The sequence below is a fragment of the Drosophila kikkawai genome, chromosome 2L (genome assembly GCF_030179895.1).
Source record: "Drosophila kikkawai strain 14028-0561.14 chromosome 2L, DkikHiC1v2, whole genome shotgun sequence".
NCBI lineage: Eukaryota > Metazoa > Arthropoda > Insecta > Diptera > Drosophilidae > Drosophila > Drosophila kikkawai.
In genome coordinates, this window is record NC_091728.1 from 11,939,242 (window position 1) to 11,967,127 (window position 27,886).

The following is a 27,886-nucleotide window of genomic DNA, read 5'->3' on the forward strand; positions in this document are numbered from 1 at the left end:
CATAGTTCGATACTCACTCTGTAAACCAGTATTTTAACGGTGCTAAACCTTAGTGCTTCTTAAGAAAGCTAACTAATTTTACTCTTCCTTGACAGATCTAAGCAACGACAGCTACAGTACCGTCAATTTGGGTCTCGATGAAGGCGCCTCGCCACACAGCATTCGCGGTTCCTACATGCACGGCAGCTCCAGTCCATCGCAGTTTCCGCCGAGCAGTCGCTCGCCTCCGCCAGTTGGCCAGGGTCACACGTTCGGCTCCTATCCGGACAACATTGTGTACACCAATATAGGTGAGTTAAGACCGGGGGGAAAGCAAATTAAAAGTGATGAAAGATAACATCCTTTTCATTTCATCCTTAGATCATGCTGTGGCCTCCAATCTGCATGCCAGCAAGACGCACCATCGCCTGCATAGTAGCAACAATGTCTCGGATCTGAGCAATGACTCCAGTCCCGATCAGGGCTATCCTGATTTTCCGCCCAGCCCCGATTCCTGGCTTGGCGATTCCGGCAGCACTAACAATACCAGCGCCAACAACAACAACAGCACTAATAATGCGAACAACAACAGCAGCAACAACAACAGCAGCAGTGGGGGCGGCGGTGGGGGAAGTGGCAGTGTGAGCCTTAGTGCCGCTGCACCCAATGCTTCAGCGGCAGGTGTACATTACTGATACTCAAATCTGCTTTTGCGTTACTTCGAGATGCAATCGCGTAGCCTGCTGCTTGCCGCAACTGCTGCACAGCAGCATCAGCATCAATCGTCGCCATCTTGAAAGCTTGCGGCAGCTATAGCAAAGCTTACACACTTTGAGACATGTGGCAATGCTGCACACAAACACACACACACACACAACAAACACCCCCTATCGTTTAGGAAATAAGCGTTTTTTGTTTATTTTTAGTGAGAAGAAATCCCCAAAAAACACAATTTGCTCAAAATCCTTGATTTTTACTTCGGTAGCTTGAGATATATACACCCGACACGGCTTGAATGTTACTATCCTTGAACGATATAAACATCACTATCATTTACATTTGTATCCCCTATACTTTAATGTAAATATTGTATATTTGTGTATAGTGAATGGAAACTAAAACTGAATTTTAAATTAATTTAAGTCTGTATAGCGTAAAACAAATGCGGGGTAAACGAGAGCACAACATTGGTTAAGCCCTTGCCCAAAAACAAAAAACCAAAAAACAAAAAAATAACAAAAAAACAAACCAGTTATTTATTGCTTTATATAGGAATACAACCAAATTGCATAGGAGAAATATCAATTACGAAAACGTGATGTCGTATTTATATCTAACAAAAAACCAAAAAATATTTCAACCAAATAGAAATGTCAGTAATGAAGCAACTACGTAAAATGATAAAACGAAATGCGATGAAATAAATTACTATTTGACACATAAGAATAAAAGAAAACAACAAATTGTTAACCAGAAATGTTTATTAATTTATTATTATTTATCACAAAATTACTTCCTTTCCACAAGAAAATGACTATGCGGATCCAGTGGTCGTGTGCCACATTTCCGAGTTGCCGGAGAACGAGATGCGTGAGGTGGACTTCGATGAGCATACTCACATGCTCCTGGTCAATCAAAATGGACGCCTTCGGGCGCTCGGCGGTAGATGTCCGCATCGTGGAGCTCCCCTGCACAAGGGAGTACTTTCCAATGGCCGCGTGCGATGTCCCTGGCATGGCGCTTGCTTCGACCTGGAAACGGGCGACATAGAGAACTTTCCCGGCCTAGACTCTTTGCCCTGTCACCGGATGGCCGTTGACAGCAAGGGGCAGGTGCTGGTGCGTGCCAAGCGATCCCAATTGAGTAAGACCTCGAGAATCAAAGAGATGGCAGTGAGGCAGTGCCGGGATCAGAGATGCTTTGTTGTGGTGGGGGGAGGTCCCTCGGGAGCGGTCTGTGTGGAGAATCTGCGGCAGGAGGGCTTCACCGGTCGCCTAATCCTTGTCTGCCGCGAGAGATACCTGCCCTACGACCGAGTAGAAGTCATGAACTTCCAAGCCAAGAGCATGGATCAGTTGTGCTTTCGCGACGAAAAGTTCTACCGGGACCACGACATAGAGGTACGTCGAGGCGTTTCCGCCAAAAAGCTAGACACTCTACGTAAAGAGCTTCACTGCAGCAATGGAAAGGTTTTGCAATATGACAAGATCTACCTGGCTACTGGTTACTCTGCCGTAAGGCCAGATATACCCGGCGTGGAGCTTGGTAATGTGAAAACTATTCGAGACATTTGCGACGCCAGAAGCATCTTTAATATGGTTAACACTAAAACCCGCGTGGTCTGCTTGGGTTCTAGTTTTATGGCCGTGGAGGCAGCCGCCCATCTGGTCTCCAGGGCAGGCAGTGTTACTCTTGTGGCGCGACAAAATGTCCCATTCAAAACTCATCTGGGAGAACAAATTGGAAGAAGGATTCTGCAGCTTCTTGAGGATAATGGAGTCCATTTGCGCATGAATAGTGACATTGCCCGCATCTTGGAAAACCCCCTGGGCCAGGTGAAGAAAGTAGAGCTGGTGGACAGGTCCCGGATACCGTGCGACCTGCTTATTCTGGGCACTGGATGCCAGTGCAACACGGAATTTCTGATTGACTCTGGCGTATCAGTCAATCCTAATGGCTCTGTGAACGTCAACGATTTTCTGGAGACAAATGTAAGGCATGTGTATGCCGGTGGCGATATCGCCAACGCTTATATCCTGGGTGGGTATAAGGATCGTGTAAACATAAGTCACTATGGCTTGGCCCAATACCATGGACGCGTTGCTGCCATGAATATGTGTGGCCACATCAAAAAGGTGGAAGAGATACCCTTTTTTTATACCATCATCTTTGGCAAAGCGTTCAGATCCGCGGGTTATGGTGATTACCGGGAGGTCATTATCGACGGCAGTCTAGAGGATCTGCAGTTCGTGGCCTACTTTGTGGACAATAAGGATGTGGTGACGGCCGTGGCCTCCTGTGGCCGAGATTCGGTTGTGGCCAAGTTCGCTGAGCTAATTTCACAGGGTAAAGGACTATGGCTGTGCCAAATCGCTGATCCCAAAAAACGGAATAAATGGTTGTCTTTAATAACGCCTTAGTACTAATACTGCTAAGACCTTTAGAAAGTAGTTCAAATAATAATAATTTAGTTAGTTAATTGTGAAATTTTTATAATTTGCAAGCGTAATAATTAGATTTTAGTACCAAAACCTGGCGTCATGAACAATAGCAGTATAACAGTTCGGCTCAAGCTCAAATCTGTTAAATAAAGCTTCCTATATATTAAGTAAAGCTTTATAAAAGCCCTGAAAATAAACTATAACGTTTATCTTATAAAATTACTTAGCTTTTGAAATGTAAATAATTTGTTATATTTTTTTTCGATTTACGATAAGTATAAGTTATTGGATTTTTTATTATTTTCCAGAGCTCTTTAACCCATTTATTATATAGTAATCATATATGGTAGATAGCTCAATAACCTTATAAACTTTTTTGATATTGATGATACCTAATAGTCCTTGATTAATATAAGGAACAGTGTATCCTAATAAAATATTTCTTTATAATTTTTAAGTAAACTCGTAAAATACATATGTACTATGTATAATGCCATCATTCCTCTGTTTTTTGTTTAACTGACCCCAAACAATTAATTTTTTTTTTGGGGTGACATACAGTATAGAAGGTAATTCCCTATGTGTGATTGCTATTAAAATTTTTAGCAATTTACTGACAGTTTAAACACGTTAATAGCCACATCAAAACGGCTATAAGTGTCAAATAACGGTACAGCTTTATTGTTGGTGTTTTGTTTTGCACACAGCATATACCATATGTGAACTTTTTATGTTACAAAATGGGTTTACTTCCGCCAGTATTGAAATCTATTCTTTTGTTAAATGTTTAATGGGTTAACAGTTTAACGGTTAAATTATGTAATATGCGTTGTAAAGTGATCTAAATAGAAACAAAAACCCAGCTAATCAAGTACCTTTTATTTATGAAATGGAATATAGTTAACCAGCAATGATATGAACTTATTGTGTTTAACTGTAGTTCGATTTTGCATTAAATATCGCTAAAAACTTAAAAATATATTATCATATTGGAAATCTTTATCTATAGATGTAAACCCATATTAAAATAATTTTAAATATAAGGATATTAAGTCCAATTTTTTATTTACTTGGTGAAATAATTCATTTTGCTCATAAACAAATATTTTTTGCAAGAATATATTCGTATACCTTTACAGATATTTTTGGCTTTGCTCTTTCTGACAAATTTTCGGAATGTCTAGCTATATTATCTATTAGACTCGGTTAAAACTAAATTAAAAAAACGCCAACAGAATCCAAAAATATAAATATAAAAGGGGAGCTGTACGGACTACCATCTGGAAAGCATGTGCCCCAAGGAACCTGTGGACAGCAGTCTCCTGCCCGACTGTCGCATAGCCAACAGAGTGCTCCTCTTCACGCTGCTGCAAACTCTCCAGGCGGAGGAGCGGCGAATGGAGGAGGTGGACGTCCAGCTGCGAGATCGCTACGATGTGTTCCGTCAGGTGCTGGCCAACTATCCGGTGCCCGTTGAAGAAGACTCCGTTGTCATAACTGCCGGAGGCGATTCATCCGGAAACGAGATCTTCGAGGCCAGCCTGGAAAGTGATTCCAGAAGGATCCCCAACAGAGTCAACTAAATGGTTTGGATGAGTGCTCGTTATGCCAAAAGTACTAAGTAAATAAATAAGAAAGTGAAATTAACTAAAGTTCGTCGCGTGGATATGTATGAGCAACGAAAGTAAAACTTGACCATTAAACGGCAAGCAATAAAAAAAGAAAATTCAACATAAAATTACAAAACAATTTAGCGGCCACAGATGCCGACAAACATACATATGTATATACATTGTACATATTAAGCAATTTAATGTGCGTTTGTTGCGCTTGTTTTCCTGCTTAAAAAACTGGAACCAGTTGGCCGTTTGCCCAGTGAAATGTGAGAGCGCTTATCAAATCTAAATGATCACATTTAACATATTTTATTACAAAAAAAGAGGAAAGAATTAAAAAACGAACGCTAATCTCACTTAAATAATAACATAAAACACAAAAGGGAGGAAAGTTTCAGCCAACTGGAGTTACCAATTACCTACCAAAAGCTATTTATGGCTTAAATTTTAAATAGCTTTTGGTAGGAAATTAGGTTATTTGATAAACATTTTAGAGAAGACTATGTGACAAAACTTTAAAAATTTTGTTTTTATATTTTTTAGGAAATTTTGAATAGGTTATTTATTGGAATTATAGTTATCCAAAACTTTTTTGGATCGAAACTTTGAATTTGATTCGTGAAAGTAATTATAATTAATAATTCATCTCTTAGCTTAAATTTCTTTATTATTTCACATTATTATAACAGCTCACTTGCAGCGCGTTTTAAAGTCATTAAAGTCTACACAACTCCACCCTTTTGCCACCGAAACTCACATTTTCCCAAATGACCAACCAGTAATGGCTAAAACCGAGCACATATTGCAATGAGATCGCTGTCAGCGGACGGACAGATCTGCATGTTCTGCTATCACAAGCCATGGAAATGTGTATCTGCCACACAAATGAACAAATTATAGTATAACCTGGAAATGGTTGCGAATTGAGACCGAGCCGTCATAAAAATCAGTTAATAACCGCAACAGCAGTACATAGGGAAGTGTCACAGTGTGTGTGAGCTGAACCTCTCCGCATGTATATTTTTTAATTTTCATTTTCATTTGGCCAGATCGTTGGGGTATCGTTTCATTTAGTTGACAGAGCTTAGTTCAGCTGCGCGGTTCGAATCGACGGAAACTGAAAGTTCTTGGCTTTTATAATCGAAAGTGAAAAAAAAGTGATCAAGTGCACGCAAAGTGATCAAGTCCTGCGAAACAATGAGAGCACTGCCTATATTTTGTCTGATTTCTCAACTTTTGGCCATAGCTCAAACGGAATCCGGTGAATTCGGTAGGAAATGAGTGAAGAAAGTGTTCAGTTAAGGATCTAAAATTCAAAGGCAATTCAATAAACCACTTAACGCCCATACTTTTGAAAAATATATATAAAATAGCAATGTTTCTGGTGTTTTCTTGATATTAATTTAAGAACTTTTTAAATTGTTAAAATATTTTAACTTAAAATTCGTATAAAGGAATTTTATTTCTTAATGTGATAATTGATATCATGTATGGGTATGGAATACAAACTTAAAGACGTCCTTTATACATATATTTATATGTTTATACATATATATAAATTTATTTTACAACCAAAGCCTCGCTTAGGCACAATCCTTAAGGTCGTAAACACTTCTATATTCATGATTCTCGATTAAATAGTATATATTGTATTAAAACTAGAGCGCAAACTATAAAATATTATACTGGGAACCATCAGCTAAGAGTTTTAAGATCCCAACTATGTGGTTAAGTGGCTACTTAAGAAACCTGAAAAACACCTTAATTTAAGGATGTCTCCTAATAATTAGTGTAATTTAAAAATGTCCTAGAGAAACTACTGATTCCTGGATCGTATGCAAAACCGGGAGCAAGTAGAGCAGTGCAGGGTAATCAAACAAGTGGACACTCTGTGGCTGCACGCTCCTACTACGATGGTGGACACTCCGCAGGACAGACCAGCTGCTCCGTGGGCACAGAGTGCACTCCTCTGCACGATTGTACGGCCCTGATCTATGAGGTGGCTCGGAGCTGCTACTATGGCGACAAATCGCTATACTGCGGCGGGACTAGCGAGGAACTGCCTTACGTGTGCTGTCCCAGCAGTCCGCTGGAGAAGAACCAGGTGTGCGGAAAGTCACTAGTTCAGGGACATTTTTACAAGGGTTTGGGTTCGTATCCGTTCGTTGCCAGAATCGGATTTAAACGTAAGTTTTAATTATTTAATATTAATATTTATTACAAGATTAAGTGATCTCCAATTCCCTTATATCCAGATGTCAACACCGGAGCCTTTGCCTATCCGTGTGCTGGGGCCGTCATAGCCCGGCGTGTCATCCTCACTGCCGCTCACTGTGCCCTGGCCAAGGCCGATGGCCACCGACTGTAAGTGGGTCACCTAGAGCCGCTTATCGGACATGCAGCTATCGATCGACTTTCTCCCCTGGACTCTTGCAGGTCATCGGTGCGCGTGGGTGAGTACGACACGTCCAGCGATCCGGACTGTGCCAATACCGGATTCTGTGCCCCTCGCTCCGTGAACCATGCCATTAGCCACGTGATTGTGCATCCCGACTACAAGCAGGGCCAGTACCATCATGATATCGCCCTGCTGGTGCTCAAAACGCCGCTAAACTACTCGGGTGAGTTGGCTGGGGAGGATCTGATCGAACCTGGGGGACTCGGGGCGGTTACGCTTGGCGGTGTTGGCGTTAATTAAAAATCGTTTTGTTCTGTCATCTTTCCATCTGCTCCACTCGCTCCAAGTTCACAAATGTCAACTGTGACACACGGTGTGTCGCATGCCGCTAATTCTAGGTTGGGGATCCCAACATGTCGTTTAATTGGGCGGCGTTGGGCTTTGGTGCGTGTTTACTGTACCAGCTAATGAGCTGAGCACCGCCTGGTCAGTGGATTCACTTTGATTTTTCGCTTTTCGGATGCAGTTCAATGATCATGAACTTTGGAATTATGATATGCAATTAGTGGAGAGGGGATCTAAAAATAATGCTAAAAATATATAACTTAAAATTTTTAAAATATTATTAACATGATGATATTTATAATATTAACATAATAATATTTAAGAATTTACCTGCCTTTAAGTTATATATTTTCAGTAAACGGAAAGTGAATCCATTATGTTAATAATATTTAATAAAAATAAAGCAAACAAGAAAGAAAGCTAACTTTGGCCAGCCAAAGTTTGTATACCCTTGCAGGTAACAATTAAAATATATCATGACTAAGCCAAAAATGCATTAATTTCGATTCGGAAAGCAGTTTTGTGTTAGTTTTTATTAATTTAAAAAAACTGCATACCAAATTTAAAATTTTAAGAAATCCAAATTTTTGGCCATTTTTGCAAATTTTATCAAATTTCGCAAAAATGGCCAAAAAATCGATTTCTTCCGGACATGTCTAGAAAGATTCGCATGTTAATGCTGATCAAGAATATATATTGTTTATGGGGTCGGAAATGATTCCTTGACTTAGAAAAATATTATTTTGTATTATAAAATCGGATTTTTTATATTAAAAAACTTCTTGATTTTTTTAAAATTAAAAATATCATAACTCGGCCAAAAGAGCATTAATTTTAAATCGGTAAACTATTCTGTGCAAGATTTTCTACAGCTAATAAATCTGCATACTTCATTTAAAAATTTAAAAAATTCAATTTTTTATCAATACAAAAATTTTAATGATGTAACCCCTTATAAAATTTTTCAAAAATGGCCAAAAAATCAATTTCTTCCTGACATATCTAGAAAGATTCCCCTGTTGATGCTGATCAAGAATATATATACTTTATAGGGTCGGAAACGTCTCCTTCACTGCGTTGCAAACTTTTGACTGAAATTATAATACCCTGCAAGGTATAGAATTGATTGATACAATTGATAGAACTGGATTCTGTTTTTTGTTTGTTTACTATTTCTGATTTCTGTCAACAAGGATAAATATTGTTGTTTTGCACAGTCGGTCTATCTATTTTGACATGAAATATAAAATTTAGCATAAAAAATTCCCCCTAATATTCTTTATAATAATATTAAATGGATAAAACCTTTGAAAGTTCATAAAATAATCTTATTTATCCAACTATTCCTTCCGTCATTATTTAAGCCACTGTCCGTTGACTTTCCTTCTTGTTATTCGTAAATTATTGGTTGCCGATCTTGTAGATTGAAATTAACTGAAACGTGCTTTTGATGGCCCTTTCGAACAAATTGAATTTTAAAGCGTAAGCCCCAATTGCAGCACCTCTCGCACAAACCAGAACAAATAAGGGTGATTGCAAGGCAGGACCAAATTGCAATTTGGCCAGATCGTAAACAACACATTATTTTGGTATCCGAAAGGAGGCGTTGCCCAGTTAGCTGGCCAACTTGTTGCTACTTCTTATTATTGCTTTATAATGTCCAATAAAAGACAGCGGTCCGGCATAAATCACTGGGTCAGGCAAGGGCGTTGCCAGGAGGGTGCCTTAAACCGGGTAACAATTACCAGACTTTAACCCGTCTCCCTCTGAATTATAGTTCAATTACGAGTATTATTTTATTTGTTGAATTTTTGTGGAGATTTCCATGTCAAAGAAGATAAAAATAAATTACGAAGTAAAGAGGCCTTTTAAATAAGTTTATAATCTATTAGAGAATCAAACTATTTATAGTCTAGTTAATTATGTATCAAATTTTAATAGAAATAAGTTTAAACTACTGTTACTTCCAAAGGTTATATGACCAAGCAATCTTATATAAAAAAGCCTTTCAAATAGGCCCCCTTCTTGACCATCTTTCGTACGCCCTTTTGGGAGCCTTGCAACAATGTTGCAGTTTTGCCAGGTAGCGATCAAAAGTCAATCTAAAGATTAATGGCCACAAACACACACCCATTTCCACTTTCGCACCGCCAGTGGCCACACAACCGATCTGCCTGCAAAAGACACGCGCCAATTTGGTGGTGGGCAAGCGTGCCACCATCGCCGGCTGGGGCAAGATGTCCACGTCGAGCGTCCGGCAGCCGGAGATGTCGCATCTGGACGTACCGCTCACCAGCTGGGACTTGTGTCTGCGCAACTACGGATCCACTGGCGCCCTGGAATCCCCAAATTCGATTGAGGGCCAGTGGATGTGCGCTGGAGGAGAGGGCAAGGATGTTTGTCAAGGATTCGGCGGTGCTCCGCTTTTCATCCAGGAAAATGGGATTTTCTCACAGGTAAAGCCATAATTGAAATATAATTATTTAAGATATATATTTTTAAATAATACTAGACTTTTATTATGTTAACTCAAAATATCTGGAAATATTTGTGTAAAAAAAATTGAATTTAGATCGCAATATTCTTGTATAATCGCTTTGCAAATTCATTACACAGAAAAAAATGCAGACTCCCTTTTATTTTATTATCATAATTTTTTTTTTAGCTTAAGGTTGAATTGTGGTAATTAAATATTTTATTACTAATTTAAACGAAACATTTTTAAATGTAGTTTCAGTTTAAAAAGAGAACTAATTAAAAAAAAAAGGGACTATAAAATCATATTAATATTTTTAGGAATTCCTATTCTGTAAAAATTTTTAAATTTGCATTATATTTTACATTAAACAAAATATTTAAAATGTATTTCTATAGTTAAAACATTACAAAAACAAACAAAAACATATTACAAAATCAAGTGATTTTCAAGATAATGACACCTCTTTACCCAACAGATCGGCATTATGTCCTTTGGATCGGATAACTGCGGTGGCTTGCGTATCCCAAGTGTCTATACCTCCGTGGCCCATTTTGCCGAGTGGATACATGACAACACACCGCCGGAATAGGCTTATTTCTCTAAGCTTATTCAATAATCCTAACTTAAAATTAAAATTTGCATTATATAAAAAAAAAAACAAAGATACAATTATGCAGAGCTAATATACGACATTTACCTAAGAACATGTGCCCTCTTCTCTGAAACAGTTTTCAGTGATCGTGATATATCTTGATCTGAGCAGACACGCATCCAATAATTTAATTGAATTAATTGAACTCTGACACGAACCACTCGAAGGCGCTTGGGAAATATGAAAATATCTTTTACATAAAAAAATAAAATGACAAACAGAAAAGCGATCGGAGCCGCACTCTACCGAAAGAATCGTTGACTATTCACTAAGTATAGATGGGATTAGGGATTAAAGAAAAGGGAACAAAACAATTAAAATTAGTTGTGTCAAGTTTTAAATTCAATTTATTCCATTATTTAAATTTAAAATACTTTTCTAATATAAAAAAGAAAATAACTTACCATTTAAAAACTAAAATTTCGCCACTGATTTTGTGACCTTTATTTAAAGCTTCTCATTCCTGGTTCGCAATTCGATAAACTTAATCGCTTCTTGGACTGCGTGATTCTGTGTCTGAAGGGAACTTGATTTCCAGAGTGTTGCCTACCTGAGTGCCGGTACCGGTGCCGGTGCCATGTGGCTAATTGGAGTCAGCTGTTTTTATGAGCCACCTTGATCAGCTGGTGGTTTGGCAGGAGTCTTGGCAGCCTAAGAACTGAGCCATACAAATTGAATGGATGCACTGAGAGAAAGCAGCGCGACATATGAGGCGGCAAATGTAATTGCTTGTTGCATAAGCCGCCTTGGTGACACATTAATTTGTTCACATTCCCGCTGAAATCAAACGCTCGCCTAATCAATTTACGGCCGGTCGCTCGCAGATGCTGAAAAGGCACCGCCTGGGGCAGTGTATCACCCAATCGGCGATATTCCAGGGCCAGAGGCTGAAGGCAGAAGCCACTAAATGAAAAATCAATTTGTTTGCTCTCCACACAGTCCCCAGACGGTCAGTCGGCATTCGATCGTCGCGAGTTAAACATCGTCGAGCGCGGCAATCGCATCAATCCCAATCCGCCGGGGCGAAACATTCTTCGAACATTCTCCGCAAACTGTTCAAAATTTTAATTGTATATCGCCGGACGCCGTGTGTGTGGCCAGCCGGAATCCTTCGAAAATTTGAAATGCCTTTAAATATTTTTTTGGTGCTTTCTTATATTTAACAGTCTGGCTGGTTTGAGATTGGCACTAATTAACAATAGTGCCCAATTAGTTACATTTAATATACAGTAGTGAATCACTCTTGGGATTCAATGTGTCGGTACGGCTTATATAAGAAGAGTTACAATTAACTACATGGTCATAAATATGTTTTGCGTTAAACTTATGTGGTACATCCAGTGAGGTAGTGACGAAGAAGGGGTTTACATCCTCTGAAAAATAAGGGAAAAATAGAGAATGTTATTTAGCGTTTTACAAAATGTATGAATAAACAAGGAAGATTGCAATTTTAAATGAATCATAACTAAGCCAAAAGTGCATTACCTTTAATTCGAAAAGCTTTTCTGTATTGGTTTCTATTATAATAACCTAGCTTATAGGGTTGAAAATTTTGCAAAAAAATTTATTTGATATCTTGGACTGTTTTAATGATAAAACTTTGAAAACTCAAGCAAATTTTCTGGAATTTGTTGTTTTTATTTTTATATATTATTATATATTGCCGAAAATTCATATTTTTCATGTATGTATCTTAAAACTCGATTATTAAATATATTAAATGCAAATAAGTTGAAAAATAACTTATTAATGTCAAAATTACTATTTTCCTACTTGTTTTCTAAGTGTTCCAATTGCAGCTATACAGTCGACAAAATTTTATATAAATAATATTTTCATTTTGAAAGAAAAAGAGAAAAAACTGGTATATTTCAATGGTTCAAAAATGTAAAATAAAACTGCAGTTATAATTTTTTTTTATTAATTTTTGCTATAGATGCTGATCATGAATAAATATTTATATAAATAGGGTCCATGTCTACCTTACTGCTGTGCAAACTTCTTCTTAAAGTTATTATAACCTTTTCAAAACATAAATCTAGATCGAAGGTGACTAATTATTTTCGATTGCAGTCTGTAGGCAGTACTTTCAATGTAGATATGTGGTATTTATTTGAACAGCTTCGAGAGCATAATCATCGTTAAGCGATATCTGATCTGATTATATGGCAACCCTCGCGAAGTGAATGTGTGCCAAAAGAGAATAAAACAGAGGCCGCCCTCCGCGAGGCCAATCTAGCGCCAATAAAAAATTAAAATATAAACAAATAATAACGGGCCCGAAAAGTAATTGTTTTTAATGTGCGTAATGTGCTGCTTGGTGCGCGGGTGAGCGTGATAAACTGTTTGTTTACGCCTAAGCTACAGACAGACAGACAAGCAAATAAGCAAAATCCGAAGAAGTGGGCCCAAGAATTAGCAAAGCAAGAAAAAGGCAGGCAAACCCTTCGGACTCGTGCGAGTGCGATTTTTCGCCCACGATTGCGAGAGCCGAAAAGGCCGCGCGAAAAGCGAGCGAGTCATAAACATTCGTGGGCTAATCAGATGGCCAGCGGATCGAGCAGCTAATTAGCCGCCGCACCGCGAATGCTATAGCTGTGAGCGGCCGATCGGCGGATCAGCAAAAGCTAAGCAATATGTTGGTCTGCAGTCAGAAGCAGTAAAGAGAGCTAAAAGCAAAAAATAAAAATTAATTTCGGAGTATTTTCGGAGTTGCAGCTTTAGCAACATGTTGCCAAGCGCTAGCCTCATGTTGGTGGCCCTGCTTGGGGCCATAGCCGAGGCAAAGCCAGAGCACGAGTGCACCAGCATTGACATCCGCAACGATTGCAAGAATATGCATCAACTGGACAACTGCACAGTGGTCACGGGATACCTTATGATCACGTTGATCACCTCCGATGTGCCATGCAACTACTCGCAGTACACGTTTCCCCTGCTGACCGAGGTCACCGAGTTTGTTGTCTTTACGGGAGTGCGTGGCTTGACCAACATTACGGATATGTTTCCGCATCTCACCATTATCCGTGGCCGTCGGCTGTTTCTCAACTATGCCCTGGGTGTGACTAGCATGCCTGACCTGGAGCAGGTGAGTGGCAGCAGAGTCTCCAAAATCAGGCTTTCTTATATTAAAATTCGTTGCTTTTCTTTCTAAGTTGGCCTTCCCGCAATTGATGGCTATACAAAATGGACAAGTGTTTATTGGCAACTGTCCCAAGCTGTGCAATACAGACCGGGTAGGCGTTATATTATTTATTTTCCATCTAATGTTGATTAGAATTTAACCACAGGTCAACTGGGATCTGCTTACCCTGAGCACTGGCGACAACCAAATTATTGCCACGGGCAGCAACTGCAGTTCCCCGGTCTGCACCGGCTGTGCCTCCTCCCACTGCTGGTCGAACCTGTACTGCCAGCGATCCCTAAACGAAAACATTGCCAATCCCAAGGCGTAAGTCCTTACAAAGCAATTCTAACTAAAACAAAGTGTTAACAGCTTCTTAAATCATCCTTAGCAACATAAACTCCTGTCATGAGGAGTGTTTCGGGGGCTGTAGTAATCACTCAACGTCCGCCGCCGATTGTACTGTCTGTCGCGGACTAAGCGATGCCGGAACTTGTGTTAAGAGCTGCCCCAAGGACAAGTAAATAGTCCTGACATCCTTAAAGTTTCTTCACTAACTTCGTCTTCTTTGCAGGTACGTCCTGGAGCATCACCAGCGTTGCTACTCCAAAAGAGACTGCACATTAAAGCACAAATACTACATCTATGGATCGCAGTGCGTGGCCTTCTGTCCCAGCGGCTACAGGGCCAACAGCCAGTTTGAGTGCGTGGAGTGTGGCCCAGAGGAGGCTTGTATTAGCTTTTGCACCCCGGAGTCTCCGGCGAATGCGTTTACCATATACAACATAGCCGACGCCGAGAAGGTGCGCGGCTGCCAGATATTTAACGCCAGCCTGATCATTACCATACGCCAAAAGGTGAACGAATCGCAGCTAATCCAGAGCTTCACCAGCATCCGGGAGATACGTGGTTACCTTAAAGTTTATCGGTGAGGATTATCCAATCTTAAATTCATTTTTACAAGAGATAGATACTCTTTTTTCACAGCTCTTCTGAGCTGCGAAGCTTGAAGTTCCTCAGTAACCTGGTTCGCATTTATGGAGATCCCATGGAGAGTCACCGTTATTCCATTGTACTCTATGACAACAGAAGATTGTCCGAGCTGTGGGACCCGGCCCACAAGATGGAGCTCGGGGATGGCGGCATGTTTATTAATCGCAACAATAAACTATGCAATCGCCTGATGCTTGGCTTCCAAAGGGCGGTGAGCCACGACAGGGCCTTGGACTCCCTCCAGACTAACGACCAGGAAGTACTGTGCAGTCCCTCAAAGCTGCAGTTAAATGTGCAGGTAACTAACATACTTCAACCAGTTTAACTAATCCTAAGCAAAATCTCTTCTAGAAACGCACCTATCGAACTGTTAACCTGAGCTGGCTAAAGTCACAGACCAGCCAGAGACTAGAAATCATCCACCGGCCGCTGCCCCCAGGAAAACTTTATCACGAGGAGAGCGAACTAGAGGCGCCCGTGTGCACGCGCATCAATTGGAAGCGTCGCTTGCTCTTCCCCGACGAGCTTCAAGAGAACGGCACCCACTACCTCTTCGAGTTGGACTCCCTGGAACCGGACACGCGGTACGCCTGTCTGCTGCGTACTTTCAGCGACGACAACTTGCACGAGGCGCGTAGTGATTTGACCTACGTCCAGACGGAACGCGACATTCCAAAGCCACCAGTGCTGCAGTTGCTCAAAAAGACGGACAATTCGCTGAGTGTGCGGATGGCTGGCCAGGACCATGACAGCTTCCTTCTCACAGTGCTCGAACTGGCCGACGATCAGGCGTACATAGAGCAGCGAAATTACTGCCACCAGCCTTCGTACGTTTGGCAGGACATGGACAGTGCCCAGTGGCTGGCGTTCGAGGACTACGACGACTGCTGTGCCCACAAGGAGGAGCAAGCGGAGGACGCACGCTTCATAGCGGACATGCGGGAGCAATATCGCTGCACGCTGGACAATCGCAAGCAGTGCCGCGAACTGGACTTGGCCGAGGCAACCTTACCGCAGTTTCGTCTGCCGGGCAACACCTCGGAGTATGATCTGCGCCAGCTGCATCGCTATCGGTTATACGCCATGCAGTTGCAGGCGTGCAACGAGCTAGGATGCAGCTCCTATACGGCGCTCCACGAGCGCACCAACTACACCATGGGGGCGGATCAGCTCACCCATCTGCAGGCCTGCTACGTTCAGGAGACACAGAAGTACATCATACGCTTCCAGGAGCCCCTGCAGCCCAACGGTCTGGTGGTCAACTATGTGATCCACTATCGGAACAACTTTACCCAGACGCACACTGGATGCGTGACGAGGCAGGAGCACGCCAACGCCGGCTATGTGTTCGCGGAACACTTGAACATCACATACACAGACTGTGCCGTTCGAGTTCACTCCCTGGCCGGGAATGCAATAACGCCCTACGTGCCCATTACTCAGTGTACGGATGAGGAGCAGCAGCTGGCCCACAGCCGGCCGGCCAAGGAACTGGTCACCGACATCACCTATGTGCCAGTGACGGCAGTGCATGCCCGCGGCATTAGTATATTCCTAATTTGTTTCCTCTTCGGCTGCGGTGCAACTCTGGTCTGGGTCCTTTACAAGCGGCGTTGCTGGCAAAAGTGGCCGGGACTGCGGCGCTATATGCCCATCCGGGAGCAGTGGCTGCGCGAGCGTCAGCAGCCTGAGGACCGAGAAATTCTGGTCGATGGCTTTGAAACGGTTCGTTTCCAGAACAACAACATTAACGGCAATGCTGACGATTATCCCATGTAAACGATAATAAATGTAACTTACCACAAATGGGTCCTAGGTGGCCGATGTGCTGGGCTTGGGGGAGAGTGAAGAGGTTTTGGCCTCCGACTCGGACTCTGTGCTGCTGGTTAGCACAAGTCCTCCGCTGGAGGACATCGCTAGTACTTCGCTGTCGGAGGTTGGTGTAGGAGTTCGCGGCGACAGCAGCTGCTTGCGGCTCCTCAGGCGCTCCAGCTTGGCTTCCTCATACTCCTTGAGCTCGGACAGCTTCAGTTGGATCGTCTGTAGTTCACGGCGTCTCATTTTTCTTCGTTTTTCGTAAAATTTGTTTGCAACTAGGGGTGGAAGTGGTTATTGGGATGGCACAAGCGGGCGGATTTCGACCGCAACATCTATCGATTGTTAATCGATATCGGGAAGCGAATAAAAGGGGGATTCTTTGTAGCCTTAAAAATATCGCATCAACGTTTTTTCTGATGCTGCTGCAAATTTTATAATGTGAAATCAGTAAAGGGAATATTAATTTCATTATAATCAAGACATTGTATTATTTTTATTAATCTCTGAAGAAAAGTTTTAAAATAAGAAAATTCCTTAATCACTGTAAAAATTATGGTATTTCACCAATGTTCAATATTTGACTTATTTTAAAGTTATTATATTCATGTTGAAATTATCGTAATATTTAAAAAAATATTAAATCAAGTTTTACCCCCCAAATCGTATAACAAATATCAAATCTAATAATCAATCTTTGTTTATTTTTTTAAACGTCTATTGTACATATTTACATACATAGCTTAGCAATAAAGTTATTTAAAAATTCACTCCTCTTCGCCAAATAGACCCCCTAGTTCCAGATCTTCTCCCCCGGTCCCCGTCAACTGGTGTGCCCTGAATTCTGTAAAGAATTTGCCGTCACTCTTGGCGCTCCATGCCAGCTCGTCCGTCTCGGCAGCAATGTGGCGGGCGTGCTTGGGCGGAGTGAAGTGCGTGTAGGAGCAATCCGTATAGTTTGCCGCCGCTGGGAAAGCCTTCCCAGGTCGCACATCGTAGTGTTCCTCAAGGAAGTTTACCACCTGCTCCTTGGTGCTTAAACTGTTGAATCGGACCCGGAGCTCTCGTCTCATTTCGCCGCTCCACATGAAGGTTAGGTGGTGGTGGAAGCACTGGAACAGCAGGTTATCTCCGGCAGATGCAGCAATGTCTAGCCACTGCTGCACAGAGCTAACAGGCGTTGTCCTGGCCAGCGGATAGGCACTGTTGAAGAGCGCTGGATTAGCGAGGAGTCCACGGGCGGCCATAACGCCAGCAGCTCCCGTCTGGGCATGCAGCTCGCAGGCATCCGCCCAGCTCTCCACATTGCCGTTGACAATTAGTGGGATCTGCAGGGATTGGCGCACCTCAGCCATGGCAGGGATGTTTAGTGTGTCCTTCGAGTGCTTCTGGGCCGGCGTCCGGCCGTGCAGGGTGAGAAAGGTAACGCCTGCGTGCTCCAGTTGGCGACCCAGTTCAATGGTGCGTTGCAGGGAATCATCGCCGGCTAGCAGGCGCATCTTGACCGAGACACTGAAATCGGCGGGCAGAGTTCGCCGCACTTGCTGGACCACGTCGCGCACTAGCTCAGGCTGGCGCAGCAGGCCGCAGCCATAGCCCTTGGCCATCGCCCAACCCTGCGGGCAACCACAGTTCAGATCGATGCCGTCCACGTAGGGATAGATGAGCTGGGCGGACGTCACGAACTCCGAGGCATCCTTGGCAGCGAACTGGGCAATGACTGGCTGGTCGTCGGCTCCAGTGGAGAACTCGTTCTGGCGGGCCTTTTCGCTGTTGTTGATGGAGTCCGAGATCATCATGGGTGTGAATGCCAGCTGGACTCCGTTGAGCCGGACCAGGCGCCGGAACTCCAGCTTGCTGTAGCGCACCATTGGGGCGCTCACTCGCAGGAAATCCGGCTTGGCCTCCGCAAACAGCGTGGCGATGTCGTGGTGTGGCCTATGTTGTGGCAGGTGCATGTCTGTATTTGCTTCTTTTTAATTATTCACAAATGGAAACTATTATTTACAAACAACCCAAAAAGAAAACATATGGGATCGATTTGTTATCGATTGACGATGACGATGACGGTATAGGTCAGGGATTCGAAATAGCCGTTGAAATTTAAAAAATCCTGATTGGAGAAAAGCGTTTAGGGGTGCTTGGAAAAAGCTGATATTTCTGCAAAGAAAAGTTATTTCCAAGGGTATGAAAGTTAAGTTAAAAATAATTTAATGTGAATTTAAATACTGCTGTTACTACTGTCATGATATTAATATTTGTTTACAAATTTAAAATGTATGCCGCATACGTTTAATGGAAGTGTTTATAAATTTAACAATTTAAATTTTTAATAAGAATCTTCTTTTATTAAAGCTTTTATTGTAAAATATAATAGCTTAAAATAATTAAATCTAATAATAAAATCTGAAGTCGGCAATCATCCATAATCTGTATAGCTTTGCAGTTCTTTCAAAATGTATAAGTAAATTAATCAATTTGGCCAGATAAAATTTCAACAGATAAAATATTAAAAGGCCAATATTTGAATTTAATTATATAAACTTTAAAAACAACAGAGTAAAGCGAATAATCAAGGTAATTCCTTAGAGAAATATCTGCAAATATTCTAAGATTTATATAAGATTTATATTTATATAAGCTGATTCATATATTTCTTTTTGTAAACTGATTACTAACATGTCTAGATAGACTTGTCTGGTGATCCTAACATGCCCTGTTTACTTCGTTTTAATATTAGTTTCTTATAAAGATTATGTTAACTATTACCTCAAAAGAGGAAATCCTTATTAAAATAGAAAAACTAGAGTTCCGTGGTAGCCACTCCCCAGTATTTCCGCATGCGGCTCTCATGCTCGTTGAACTCATCCTCGTCGTGTTCCTCCTCATCCAGGATGTTCCGATCCCGCTCTTGAGTCACAGCAAAGTCGTACTCAAAATTGTAGGGCATCAGGCGTTGCAGGGATCCGAAGTAGGCGGAATGGGGTCCTCCTCCTCGCTTGGAAGAGCTTCCGGAGAACTTTCGTGCCTTGGCATCAAACAAGTTGTATCCATAGCTGTGTGCCTGCTGAAAGGAGAGGGCACTGCCAAAATGTCCAGGGACCGGCTGCTTGATGTGTGGAAAAGATCCCAGAGGGACGGAGTTGGGTGTGGAGCAGGTCAGGGGTTGTTGCAGCTGCGGTGTACTGGAGGAAATGAACTTGTTGGTCACGCTGCGCATCAGGTTTGAGGTGAAGTCGTTGCGATCTGGAGTCGGAGCGGCCAGAATGGCACTGGGCATGGGACGCTGCTTGGTAAAGGACTTGGAAATGGTGTTTAGTTCCTTGTCGAAGAGGAGCTGTGTGTTCTGTTCCAACATGTACTCCCAGCACTTGAACTGCTCCTCCGAGAGCACCGACTCCGTCTCGTCGAGCATCTCCAGCTGCTGCTCCTCCTGGAGGACCCGGGCGTGAGCCAGCACGAACTCGTCGCCGCCCCCATCCTTATCCTTGGCCAGCAAATCTCGATCACTTTGGCCACTTGGCGATGACCGTCCTGCCAGGGGCTCCTGATCAATAGCCCGGTGCCGGCAGGCGTTGCTCCGGTCACAGCAGGTGCGTTTGCAGACAGACACACTCGATGCTGGCACGGGAACCGGTGCTGGCTTCTTGCGGACGCTCTGCTTCAACTCCCGGATGAGGTGATCAACGTCGGTGCCCAAGTGCCGGAAGCGCACAACAATCACACTGAGGTTCTCCTCCGCCCCCAGACTCTGGGCGATGTCCACCAGCCGCTTGGCAGCCAGCAGAGCATTCTCCTCCTTGCGAATCTCTCGGGCGGCGCGATCAATGTCCATCACCGACCACAGTTGAGCATTGCCCACCACCAGATACTCGTCGTCATTGCTGAGTGTGAGCTGGGAATAAAAATTAATTTATTAATTTAAATTGTTTAATATTCCATTGAAACGCACCTCTAAAACATGTGGATCTCTTATCGTCTTAGTGGAACTGTGTTCAGTTTCCGTTTCCGTTAGACGCAGCTGGGCGGTTCTGCGCACAAGAAATGAGTCCAGTCGTCCAGTGCAGGCCATACGCAGGACATAACGCTTGCTCTTTAGGGGCCTCACCTTCGAAGGAGCGCGGGTCCGGGTGAGATGAAAGACGGCGGCACTTCTTACCCTCCCGCATTGCTGTTGCGCTGCCAGCAGGGTGAACTTGATGTAATCCTTCATAGCCGAGTCCTTGACCAACTGCTCCTGCTTCATCAGATCGGGAATGAGTTGAACCATTTCCTGAGCCACTCGACCCTGGCCCTCCATTGCCTCAAACATGCCATAGAGTGCTTCATCGGATCCGCCATAGTTGGGAGCCCTTAGCTGGCAGACCGAAAGCTTTCGGCAATCTCCAGAACCTGGAGTTTCCGCAAATCCCATACTCCACGGCGCCGACTTGTTCTGACTCCTTTGAACATTCACCTGTCGGAGAGTGGTCGTGGGCAAAGCGGCTCTGTTGTTGCCAGACACGTCAATAAGGCTCCAATGACGTTGGCTTTGCGTCTGACAAACCTTGAATTGTTGCTCGTCCACCTAGGAAGACAGGATATAATTACTGTGACGAAATGATGGCTTTCAAAATGAACTTTATACCTGCAGCTGAAGGTTCCCTGATAGGTCCAAGTACTTGAGATTCCGCGAGGGTACCAGAGCCACCAGATTGACCCGATCCAGGTGATTGTGCGAAAGATCCAGGACCTTCAATTTGCCCAGCTTGGCCAGCTGTGGCGTACACAGGAGAAGGTTGTTGCAGCAACGGAGCACTTTTAACTGGCCAAGAGTGGCCACCTCTTCGGGCAGTTGCTGCAGCATATTCCCCGACAATACCAGGATCTCCAGATCCTGCCAGTTGCGGATGCAGGTGGCGGGCAGCAGTCCAATACGATTGTAGGCCAGGTGAAGGACCCTCAGCTTTGCCGCATTGTGCAATGACTCGAAAATTGTGTCGTTAAGTTGGTTACCCGACAGGAATAGATTCACCAGGGCGGCGTGGTTGTTCTGTTCGTAGCGGGGCAAAGTAGCCAACTTGTTGCAGGAGACATTCAACGTTTCCAGCCGGGCATGGGTCACTGCAAAGAAGTTATCCGGCAGAGCCTGCAGTTCGTTGCTCTGCAGTTGGAGACTCTGGACACTACCAAAGGCATCCGGCAACTGCTCCATTTGCTTCAAGTCATTGTAAGCCAGATTCAAGGTGGCCAACTGACTGATCCTGTAGTTGCGGAGCAATCCTGTCATGTTGCTTAAGCGATTGTGCGAGGCTTCCAAGAAGGCAAGGGCTGAACAAGCTCCAATCCAGTTGGGCAGCTCACTAAAGTTGTTGTGGGAGATGTCGATGCGCTGGAGCTTCAGCGGCACAGGATGCGTGTTTGTAGTCGAGATGTTGTGCAGGTCTGCAATATATAGTATTATAAGGAAATCAAGGCTTAAGGGAAAGGAGTATCCTTACAATTCCGATCAGCTACTAGAGCCTGAAGATTGGTGGCATTGATTATTAGCTCCATGAGCTTGTTGCGGCTACACTTAAGCATCTCTAGCTGAGCCAGTGAGCTAAGGTCTAAGACCTCCATTTCGTTTTCGCACACCTCCAGCTGGGTCAAGTACTGTGGGCGAAAAGAGAAAACGCCGAGTGGAGGAAGTCGCAGCAACCGGATGCTGTGGGCTCCGAGTATCGGAGTGAATCCAACTTACGTTGTAGTTGCCAATCAAAATGCTCCCCCCCAGCTGGCTGCCCTTCAGGCTTAACTTCTGGGGGGATGTCTGGCCGCCGTTGGTAGCCTCCTCCGGCAGCGGCTCGACGGGCAGTGGATTGGAGCCACTGTGGCTGGCACTGAGCTTCAGCTTCGATTTGTATGGATCCGTCATTTTCCTTGCGGTGGCTTTGAGCATTGTTTCGGAAGTCTCTCTGGCTGGCTTTTTGTATTTCTTAGCTCTTGTTGAGGCTACAACGGCGTTGCACAGCACTTGGCTATGCATCAACGAGCACCCAACCACTGACGTATCGCCCCGAAGTTTATATATGTTTTCATTGGGGAATATATGGACTGCACTTCTAGTTTCGAATTTAGATTATTTACTGCCAATGATATTTTGTATTGTTTTCTAAAGGGTTTTATAGGGAGTATCCGATCTACTCGATGTGGCAAAAAACACCTGTCCCGGATTTGGTAATATATCTGGTAATATACCTGTCCCTCTTTAGGGATCCACACTGGCGCGATGCGACCGCTCAACTGAAGACGAACACGATAACTGCGATGGCTCTGGGTCGTTACAGCAAGACGGACACGCTTGAGAGCCGGCCCGACGGTCTTTCTGTTTCTCTTCGTGTTGCCCAAATCCGAGTTGCGTTTAAGACGTGGAAGTACAGTGGTGCCCAGCGAAAAGAAATAATTAATTCGAACGTTTTTTATACCCTTGAAAAGCTTGCAAAGCAGTGAAGGAGTCATTTCATGTACATGGACAACTCACTGTACTTGAAGCTCTCATAAAACACACTGGACTGGGCAATTCAGTGAGGGTGGTGCACCATGGCAATCCACTTAAAGAGCTCTGCGATCGGTTGCAGCAACGGATCTGTTTCATTTCGGTGGCCCATGGTGGCGGCTGTAGGTGGTGACTCCCCAAAAATGCTGCAAGAGCTGGTAGCAAAGAAGTAAAGACAGTTTGTTTTTTTTGTAGCTTTGTGTTGTTACACGAATTTTAGAAACAATTTGTTTTTTTTTTATTATTTCAGTGAAATATAATAATAATTGTTTGTTATGCCTACGCATTTAGCAGCGAAACTCAGAAAAGTGTGTTTATTTCATGTAAATCTTCTGCTTTTGTGTCCTAATTTCCCGTTGCAGTTCCTCTGCTGACTTTACAAAAATTTTAACAACATCATCTGTACATAAGAAACTAAAGGGCGGGCAGGAAATCATACATATCTCTTTTGGGGGGTGGTTATCTCTTCCTATAACTTGGCCAGTTTATACATATACAGGGGTCAAGTTCTGAGTACATAAAATAATAATTAGACAGCGTGCTTAGCATTAATGTACGCCCTATCCACATGGGAGTGTATCATATACGATTGTTTGCATTAAAATAATATTTATATATATATATAAATATATTTATATGTATATATGTATGTATGTAGGTATTCATATAAAGTACAAAAAAAAAAACATTGCTAAAATACATGTGTAAACAAAGGAGCAGCAAATAAATAGATGGCGAAGATAACTAGAGTGGGTGAGAAATAAGAAAGTCTGTTTTCTGGAATAAGAATAAGTCTGTTAACTAAGCACATTGTGCTGCTACGCCCATTTGTTTATACACATAATAAATTTGTTAAATATTTTTCGCTAAGTATTCCGTATGCTACATGTTTCCGTTTCCGGTTCCGTTTTTCGATTTCCTAGGCTCTTAATTCATCTCATCTTCGTTACGTGTCGCGGCTTACGTAATGAATGGTTCTTTAGCTTAATTCGATCGCGGTTATTATTGTTTACTGAACTGATTCTGCGACGTAACGCGGATTAGGGTTAGGATTACAAATTTTCTCTCTTTTTTTCTTATTGCTCTTTTACATACAACTTAACATTAGAAATATTTAAAGTGTGGCATATGACTAAAATTTGTTATCGACTATGTGTGTGTGTCAGGGCCAGCGTCCGTCTAAATCATTCTTATTTATGGATAAGGGTTGTCAAGATCTCTGCCCTACCTCGATCTCTGAATAATCGAATTAACGCACATGTCGAGAGGCTTGCTTATGGAACTAAGAGACGTGGCAAAGGCGGGAAATTTGATTTCCGCACACTACACAATCTTAATAAATGGTAATTCGTAATAAGTAGGTAAGGATTATGCATAATCATTAATATTATAGCAGTTATTATATTTCCATATACGTCCGCGAATATACGTGCCCTTTGTATTATTTCCCCGTACTGGCCACTGTGCCCGCCGGCGTCGTCGTCGCAGTGCTGATTTGCATGCCGCCCATATCCTTGTGGTGATCACCCGCCGAATTGGCATCCATGCTCGTCTCTGAGTAATCCAGCTTGTAGCTGGCACTGCGCGTCACGTCCTCCATGGACGCCTCCTGGCACTCCCGACCGCTGTGCGTCTGCGATCCGCAGTTGTAGCAGGAGATCACCTTTTGGCCGTTGTTCCCACCACCGCCCGCTCCCGTTATGGGGCACACGGTTAACGCACTGTACGGCGTCGTACTGGGAACTTGCTGCGGTTGTGGCGCTGGAACTGTCTGAACCGGAACCGCGTTCGTGCTCACTACGGCCGCCGTGCTCTGCAGTTGGGGCGGTGTTACCGCCGTCGGATTGCCGCCCGGCTGGACCGGCACGAAGTGGAAGGCCGGATAGATCAGTTCACCGTTGTGCGGCGGCCCCATTGGATAGCGGAAGCCACCACGCACTGTCTGAGGTGCGCCATGCGCCTGGAAAATTGTCTGCTGCGGCGGCGGTGGTCCACGTTGGTGATATGGATAGCTGGCATTGTAGGCTGCGGGCGGTGGCGGTTGAGGCTGCAGAAGGACTGTGGTTGTGGGCGTGCTCACCGGCGACGGACTGATAAGTAACGCCTGCTGCTGCTGCTGTTGTTGCTGCAAGCTGCCGCTGCTAATGGTTTGCGCCTCGCTGACAATGCTGGGCGTGCCCGTCGTGTAGATCTGCTGGTAGTTCTTATCCATACCATTGCGTCCGTTTAGCCGCTGCTGCAGGTTCAGTTGCTGCTGCTGCTGCTTGTAGCTGAGGTGATGCTGCTTCTGCTGCTGGTAACTGCCTAGGTTGCTGGGCACTACAGTGGTGATCATGCCCATGCCCGTATCCACTGTACTGTGAAGTGGCAGTGATAGTTGCGCCGTTGGCGTCGGCGTTTCCGAGGGCGACAGGTCTCCGCAGGAACCATTCGAACTGCCAGACTCACTGCCCGTGGTAGCCGTACTTTTCATCATCGATCCGCTGCCATCATCGTTCATGGTCATACTCTGCATCATTACGTTCATGTTGTAGTTGGTGTTCTGAAAGTGCGGCTGCTGCTGCTGCTGCTGTTGGTGATGGGGTATGAAGGTGTTCGCCTTGACCCGGTGGTGTCCTGGCCGCGGGAAACCGTTGCGTATGAGGCTGTGCAGGCTGGTGCCGCTGGAATTGGTGCTGACGCCTTCGCTGATACTCTGAAAGAATGAATGATACATTTAATTTAATTTATAACAAATTACTTCTGGAATTATATTAATAATTACATCATGTTGCTGCTCGCCGCCAACGGAGGAGGGCGGCGGCGTTGTCTCCACCGAAGGACGTCGAGCATTCTTCTGACCCGCCAATCGTTGCGACATACTCCTCATCTGCTGCTGATGTGGCTGCTGTTGCTGCTGCTGCTGCGCCTGCAAGGGAACATTGATGAGGGAGCGGTCCCGCTGGGGACTTGTTGTGCGACTGCTTGACGGTGAGGACTGCTGGCTCAGCATAGGCGAGCTGGCCGGTGGCACTTGATGGTCCACGCTTTGCGGCTGCTGCTGCTGCTGCGAAGCGGGCACTTGGTGGGGCGGTGGTGGAGGGTAGTGACGCATCGTCCATCCCGTGTTCTGGTGACCGACAATGGCACTGGTGTCCGCTGGAATGGTGATGTTCGACTGCATCAGGTGCGGCATACCCTCCACACTGATCTGATGCGTGCCATCGGAGCTGGGCAAGAGCTGCAGACCAGGGAATAAGTTATCTGACGGCTTTTATCCGATCGTTCGGGTGAACTTACCTTTTGAAAGTGCTGAGGAAATATCATGGGTATGTTGCCCTGCAGCACCTGCACCATCTGAGGGTGCTGCGGATGCGGTTGCGGCTGTTGCGCCTGCATCTGGTGGATCACATGCTGTTGCTGCTGCTGCTGCTGGAGAATCATATCGTGGGGGGACGGCGGTAGCGGGTGCGATGGCGCTGGCGGCGTCTGCGACTGCAGAGCCTCCATCTGCGCTTGCGGTATAAACCGCTCCACCACCAACTTGTTCTCTTTGATCTTGGCCAGTATGGCAAAGATCTTCTTCTGCTCGTCCATGGAGAAGACGGGGTGGATGGCCGCCATAGTATAGACTAGCAGCAGCTCGAGCAGCGTGTCCTGGTCGTTGATGCAGCCAAAGTCACACTCACCCCAGCACTCCAGAGTACGGAAGATCTCGCTCACGCAATTGCGGTTGCAGGCGCGGATAAGGGCCAGGTAAAGGGCCATCTTACGCCGGATCTTGCGGTCGGTGGGGTCGCCCTTCTGGCAGGTGAGCATATCCGCCGCCAGCTCGTGCGGATTGTTCGCCCGCAGCTCCATGCCGCGCAGCGTCTCCGAGTCACACCTGCCCTGCTCCTCCAGCAGGGTGCCCAGGAAGCGCAGCTCGAACGGCAGGCAGGCGGTGAGCAGAGCGTACATCGTTTCGATGCGATTGTAGCTCTCGAGTTTCTCAAACCACACCAGGACGTCCTGTTTGCAAATCATTTCCAGTTTTCCAGTGTTTCAGCTTGCGATCCCAAATCCGTGTGTGATCCTGCATCTACTTCGCGCCTCGCTGTGGATCGCCGATTTCCCTGCTCTGTGGGCCCGAGAGTGCGTGTTTCCGTTCTGTGTGTGAGTGTGTGTGTGTGTGTGGAAGTGTGTGAGTGCTCTAGTTACGTGTGGTGGGTGCAAAGGCACAACAACAACCACAACAACGGCGGCAGAATATCGTTAGGTGGCAGCAGCTGCTGCTGCACCACATCCGCAGTCGACGAGCGCTGGCTGGGATCCGCGCCTGGACACGGGCCAGCTTCCCGGGCACTGCTAATTGGCTTTTCACTGCCCGTCCCTCTGAATCGCTCGCTTTTTCGCCCCGTTTCTGCCGTTACTACTGCTCACAAAGGCTGCCAACAACTACAACTAGTCGCGTATATTTTGCGCGTTAGCGGGAGGAGGCGAAGGCGACGGCGACGTTTGTATCGGTGCGGGCGGCGGAGGACGGGGGGATACACCACATTGGCCAGGCACTCGCTACTTTGCTACTTTGGACTCGCTGTTGGGCCGCTGTTATTTGGGAGACTCGCCGCTGCCAAAAATTCTGAAATTTCCGCGATATTTGTCGCATCCGCGCGCGCTCCACGAGGACAGTTTATGCAGCACTCACGATCGGGGCCTCGCGGTATGGGTCACTAAATGGGGCACTTTAATTATTTCATTTGCATTCTATGCACTTTTTGTCAAATTTTCTATTTCCCTTCCACTTTGGTTCGGTGTGACCGTGGCCGCTGTTTGTGTTGTTTGACCC

General features: G+C 44.5%; 9 protein-coding genes across 14 annotated transcripts in view; 5 read left to right on the forward strand and 4 right to left on the reverse strand.

Moving 5' to 3' along the window:
• The window catches only part of Lim3 (Lim3 homeobox protein), a 29,628-nt gene extending 28,249 nt beyond the window's left edge, over positions 1-1,379 (forward strand). For 3 of the 4 annotated variants that reach the window (XM_070286859.1, XM_017178425.3, XM_017178427.3), the window contains 2 exons: positions 96-290; positions 361-1,379. In XM_070286859.1, the coding sequence (XP_070142960.1) occupies positions 96-290; positions 361-674 (509 nt within the window). In that variant the 3' untranslated portion in view covers positions 675-1,379. The remainder of the gene's footprint in view (positions 1-95; positions 291-360) is intronic. The other variant, XM_070286861.1, reaches the window with a different exon arrangement.
• A 45-nt stretch (positions 1,380-1,424) lies between these two features.
• On the forward strand, positions 1,425-3,339 carry LOC108082663 (apoptosis-inducing factor 3). Its single transcript, XM_017178161.3, has one exon. The coding sequence runs from the start codon at positions 1,566-1,568 to the stop codon at positions 3,117-3,119; it is 1,554 nt and encodes a 517-aa protein (XP_017033650.2). The 5' UTR covers positions 1,425-1,565; the 3' UTR covers positions 3,120-3,339.
• Positions 3,340-4,274: 935 nt separating this feature from the next.
• Positions 4,275-4,878, forward strand: LOC108082731 (uncharacterized). Its single transcript, XM_017178237.3, has one exon. It carries the CDS (start codon positions 4,430-4,432, stop codon positions 4,721-4,723), a length of 294 nt encoding a protein of 97 aa, XP_017033726.1. The 5' UTR covers positions 4,275-4,429; the 3' UTR covers positions 4,724-4,878.
• Positions 4,879-5,823: 945 nt separating this feature from the next.
• On the forward strand, positions 5,824-10,682 carry LOC108082710 (chymotrypsin-like protease CTRL-1). The gene is made up of 6 exons (XM_017178217.3): positions 5,824-6,026; positions 6,568-6,942; positions 7,012-7,120; positions 7,193-7,377; positions 9,654-9,955; positions 10,454-10,682. Exons 1-6 carry the CDS (start codon positions 5,954-5,956, stop codon positions 10,565-10,567), a joined length of 1,158 nt encoding a protein of 385 aa, XP_017033706.1. The 5' UTR covers positions 5,824-5,953; the 3' UTR covers positions 10,568-10,682.
• Positions 10,683-11,765: 1,083 nt separating this feature from the next.
• LOC108082829 (uncharacterized) lies at positions 11,766-16,866 on the reverse strand. The gene is made up of 2 exons (XM_017178389.3): positions 16,548-16,866; positions 11,766-12,003 (listed from the first exon to the last, which is right to left on the reverse strand). Exon 1 carries the CDS (start codon positions 16,806-16,808, stop codon positions 16,560-16,562), a length of 249 nt encoding a protein of 82 aa, XP_017033878.1. The 5' UTR covers positions 16,809-16,866; the 3' UTR covers positions 11,766-12,003; positions 16,548-16,559.
• On the forward strand, positions 11,768-16,553 carry LOC108082828 (insulin receptor). Of its 2 annotated transcripts, XM_070289036.1 has the most exons (8): positions 11,768-11,891; positions 12,752-13,718; positions 13,786-13,866; positions 13,921-14,081; positions 14,146-14,274; positions 14,329-14,682; positions 14,742-15,045; positions 15,099-16,553. In XM_070289036.1, the coding sequence occupies exons 2-8, from the start codon at positions 13,359-13,361 to the stop codon at positions 16,524-16,526; spliced, it is 2,817 nt and encodes a 938-aa protein (XP_070145137.1). In that variant the 5' UTR covers positions 11,768-11,891; positions 12,752-13,358; the 3' UTR covers positions 16,527-16,553. The 2 variants fall into 2 exon arrangements, with proteins under 2 accessions (XP_070145137.1, XP_017033877.1); XM_017178388.3 differs by lacking the exon at positions 11,768-11,891 and having other exon boundaries at positions 12,750-13,718.
• A 378-nt stretch (positions 16,867-17,244) lies between the features above and the next one.
• Dus4 (Dihydrouridine synthase 4) lies at positions 17,245-18,769 on the reverse strand. The gene has a single exon (XM_017178198.3). It carries the CDS (start codon positions 18,518-18,520, stop codon positions 17,330-17,332), a length of 1,191 nt encoding a protein of 396 aa, XP_017033687.1. The 5' UTR covers positions 18,521-18,769; the 3' UTR covers positions 17,245-17,329.
• A 493-nt stretch (positions 18,770-19,262) lies between these two features.
• On the reverse strand, positions 19,263-22,651 carry Phlpp (PH domain leucine-rich repeat protein phosphatase). Its single transcript, XM_017178233.3, has 5 exons — positions 22,285-22,651; positions 22,043-22,196; positions 21,190-21,986; positions 20,515-21,129; positions 19,263-20,457 (listed from the first exon to the last, which is right to left on the reverse strand). The coding sequence occupies exons 1-5, from the start codon at positions 22,567-22,569 to the stop codon at positions 19,366-19,368; spliced, it is 2,943 nt and encodes a 980-aa protein (XP_017033722.2). The 5' UTR covers positions 22,570-22,651; the 3' UTR covers positions 19,263-19,365.
• A 1,809-nt stretch (positions 22,652-24,460) lies between these two features.
• On the reverse strand, positions 24,461-27,886 carry LOC108082822 (putative uncharacterized protein DDB_G0271606). 2 transcript variants are annotated; one of them, XM_070286660.1, is made up of 4 exons: positions 26,359-27,886; positions 25,844-26,299; positions 25,160-25,774; positions 24,818-25,104 (listed from the first exon to the last, which is right to left on the reverse strand). In XM_070286660.1, the coding sequence occupies exons 1-4, from the start codon at positions 27,082-27,084 to the stop codon at positions 24,967-24,969; spliced, it is 1,935 nt and encodes a 644-aa protein (XP_070142761.1). In that variant the 5' UTR covers positions 27,085-27,886; the 3' UTR covers positions 24,818-24,966. The 2 variants fall into 2 exon arrangements, with proteins under 2 accessions (XP_017033871.1, XP_070142761.1); XM_017178382.3 differs by having other exon boundaries at positions 24,461-25,774; positions 26,359-27,885.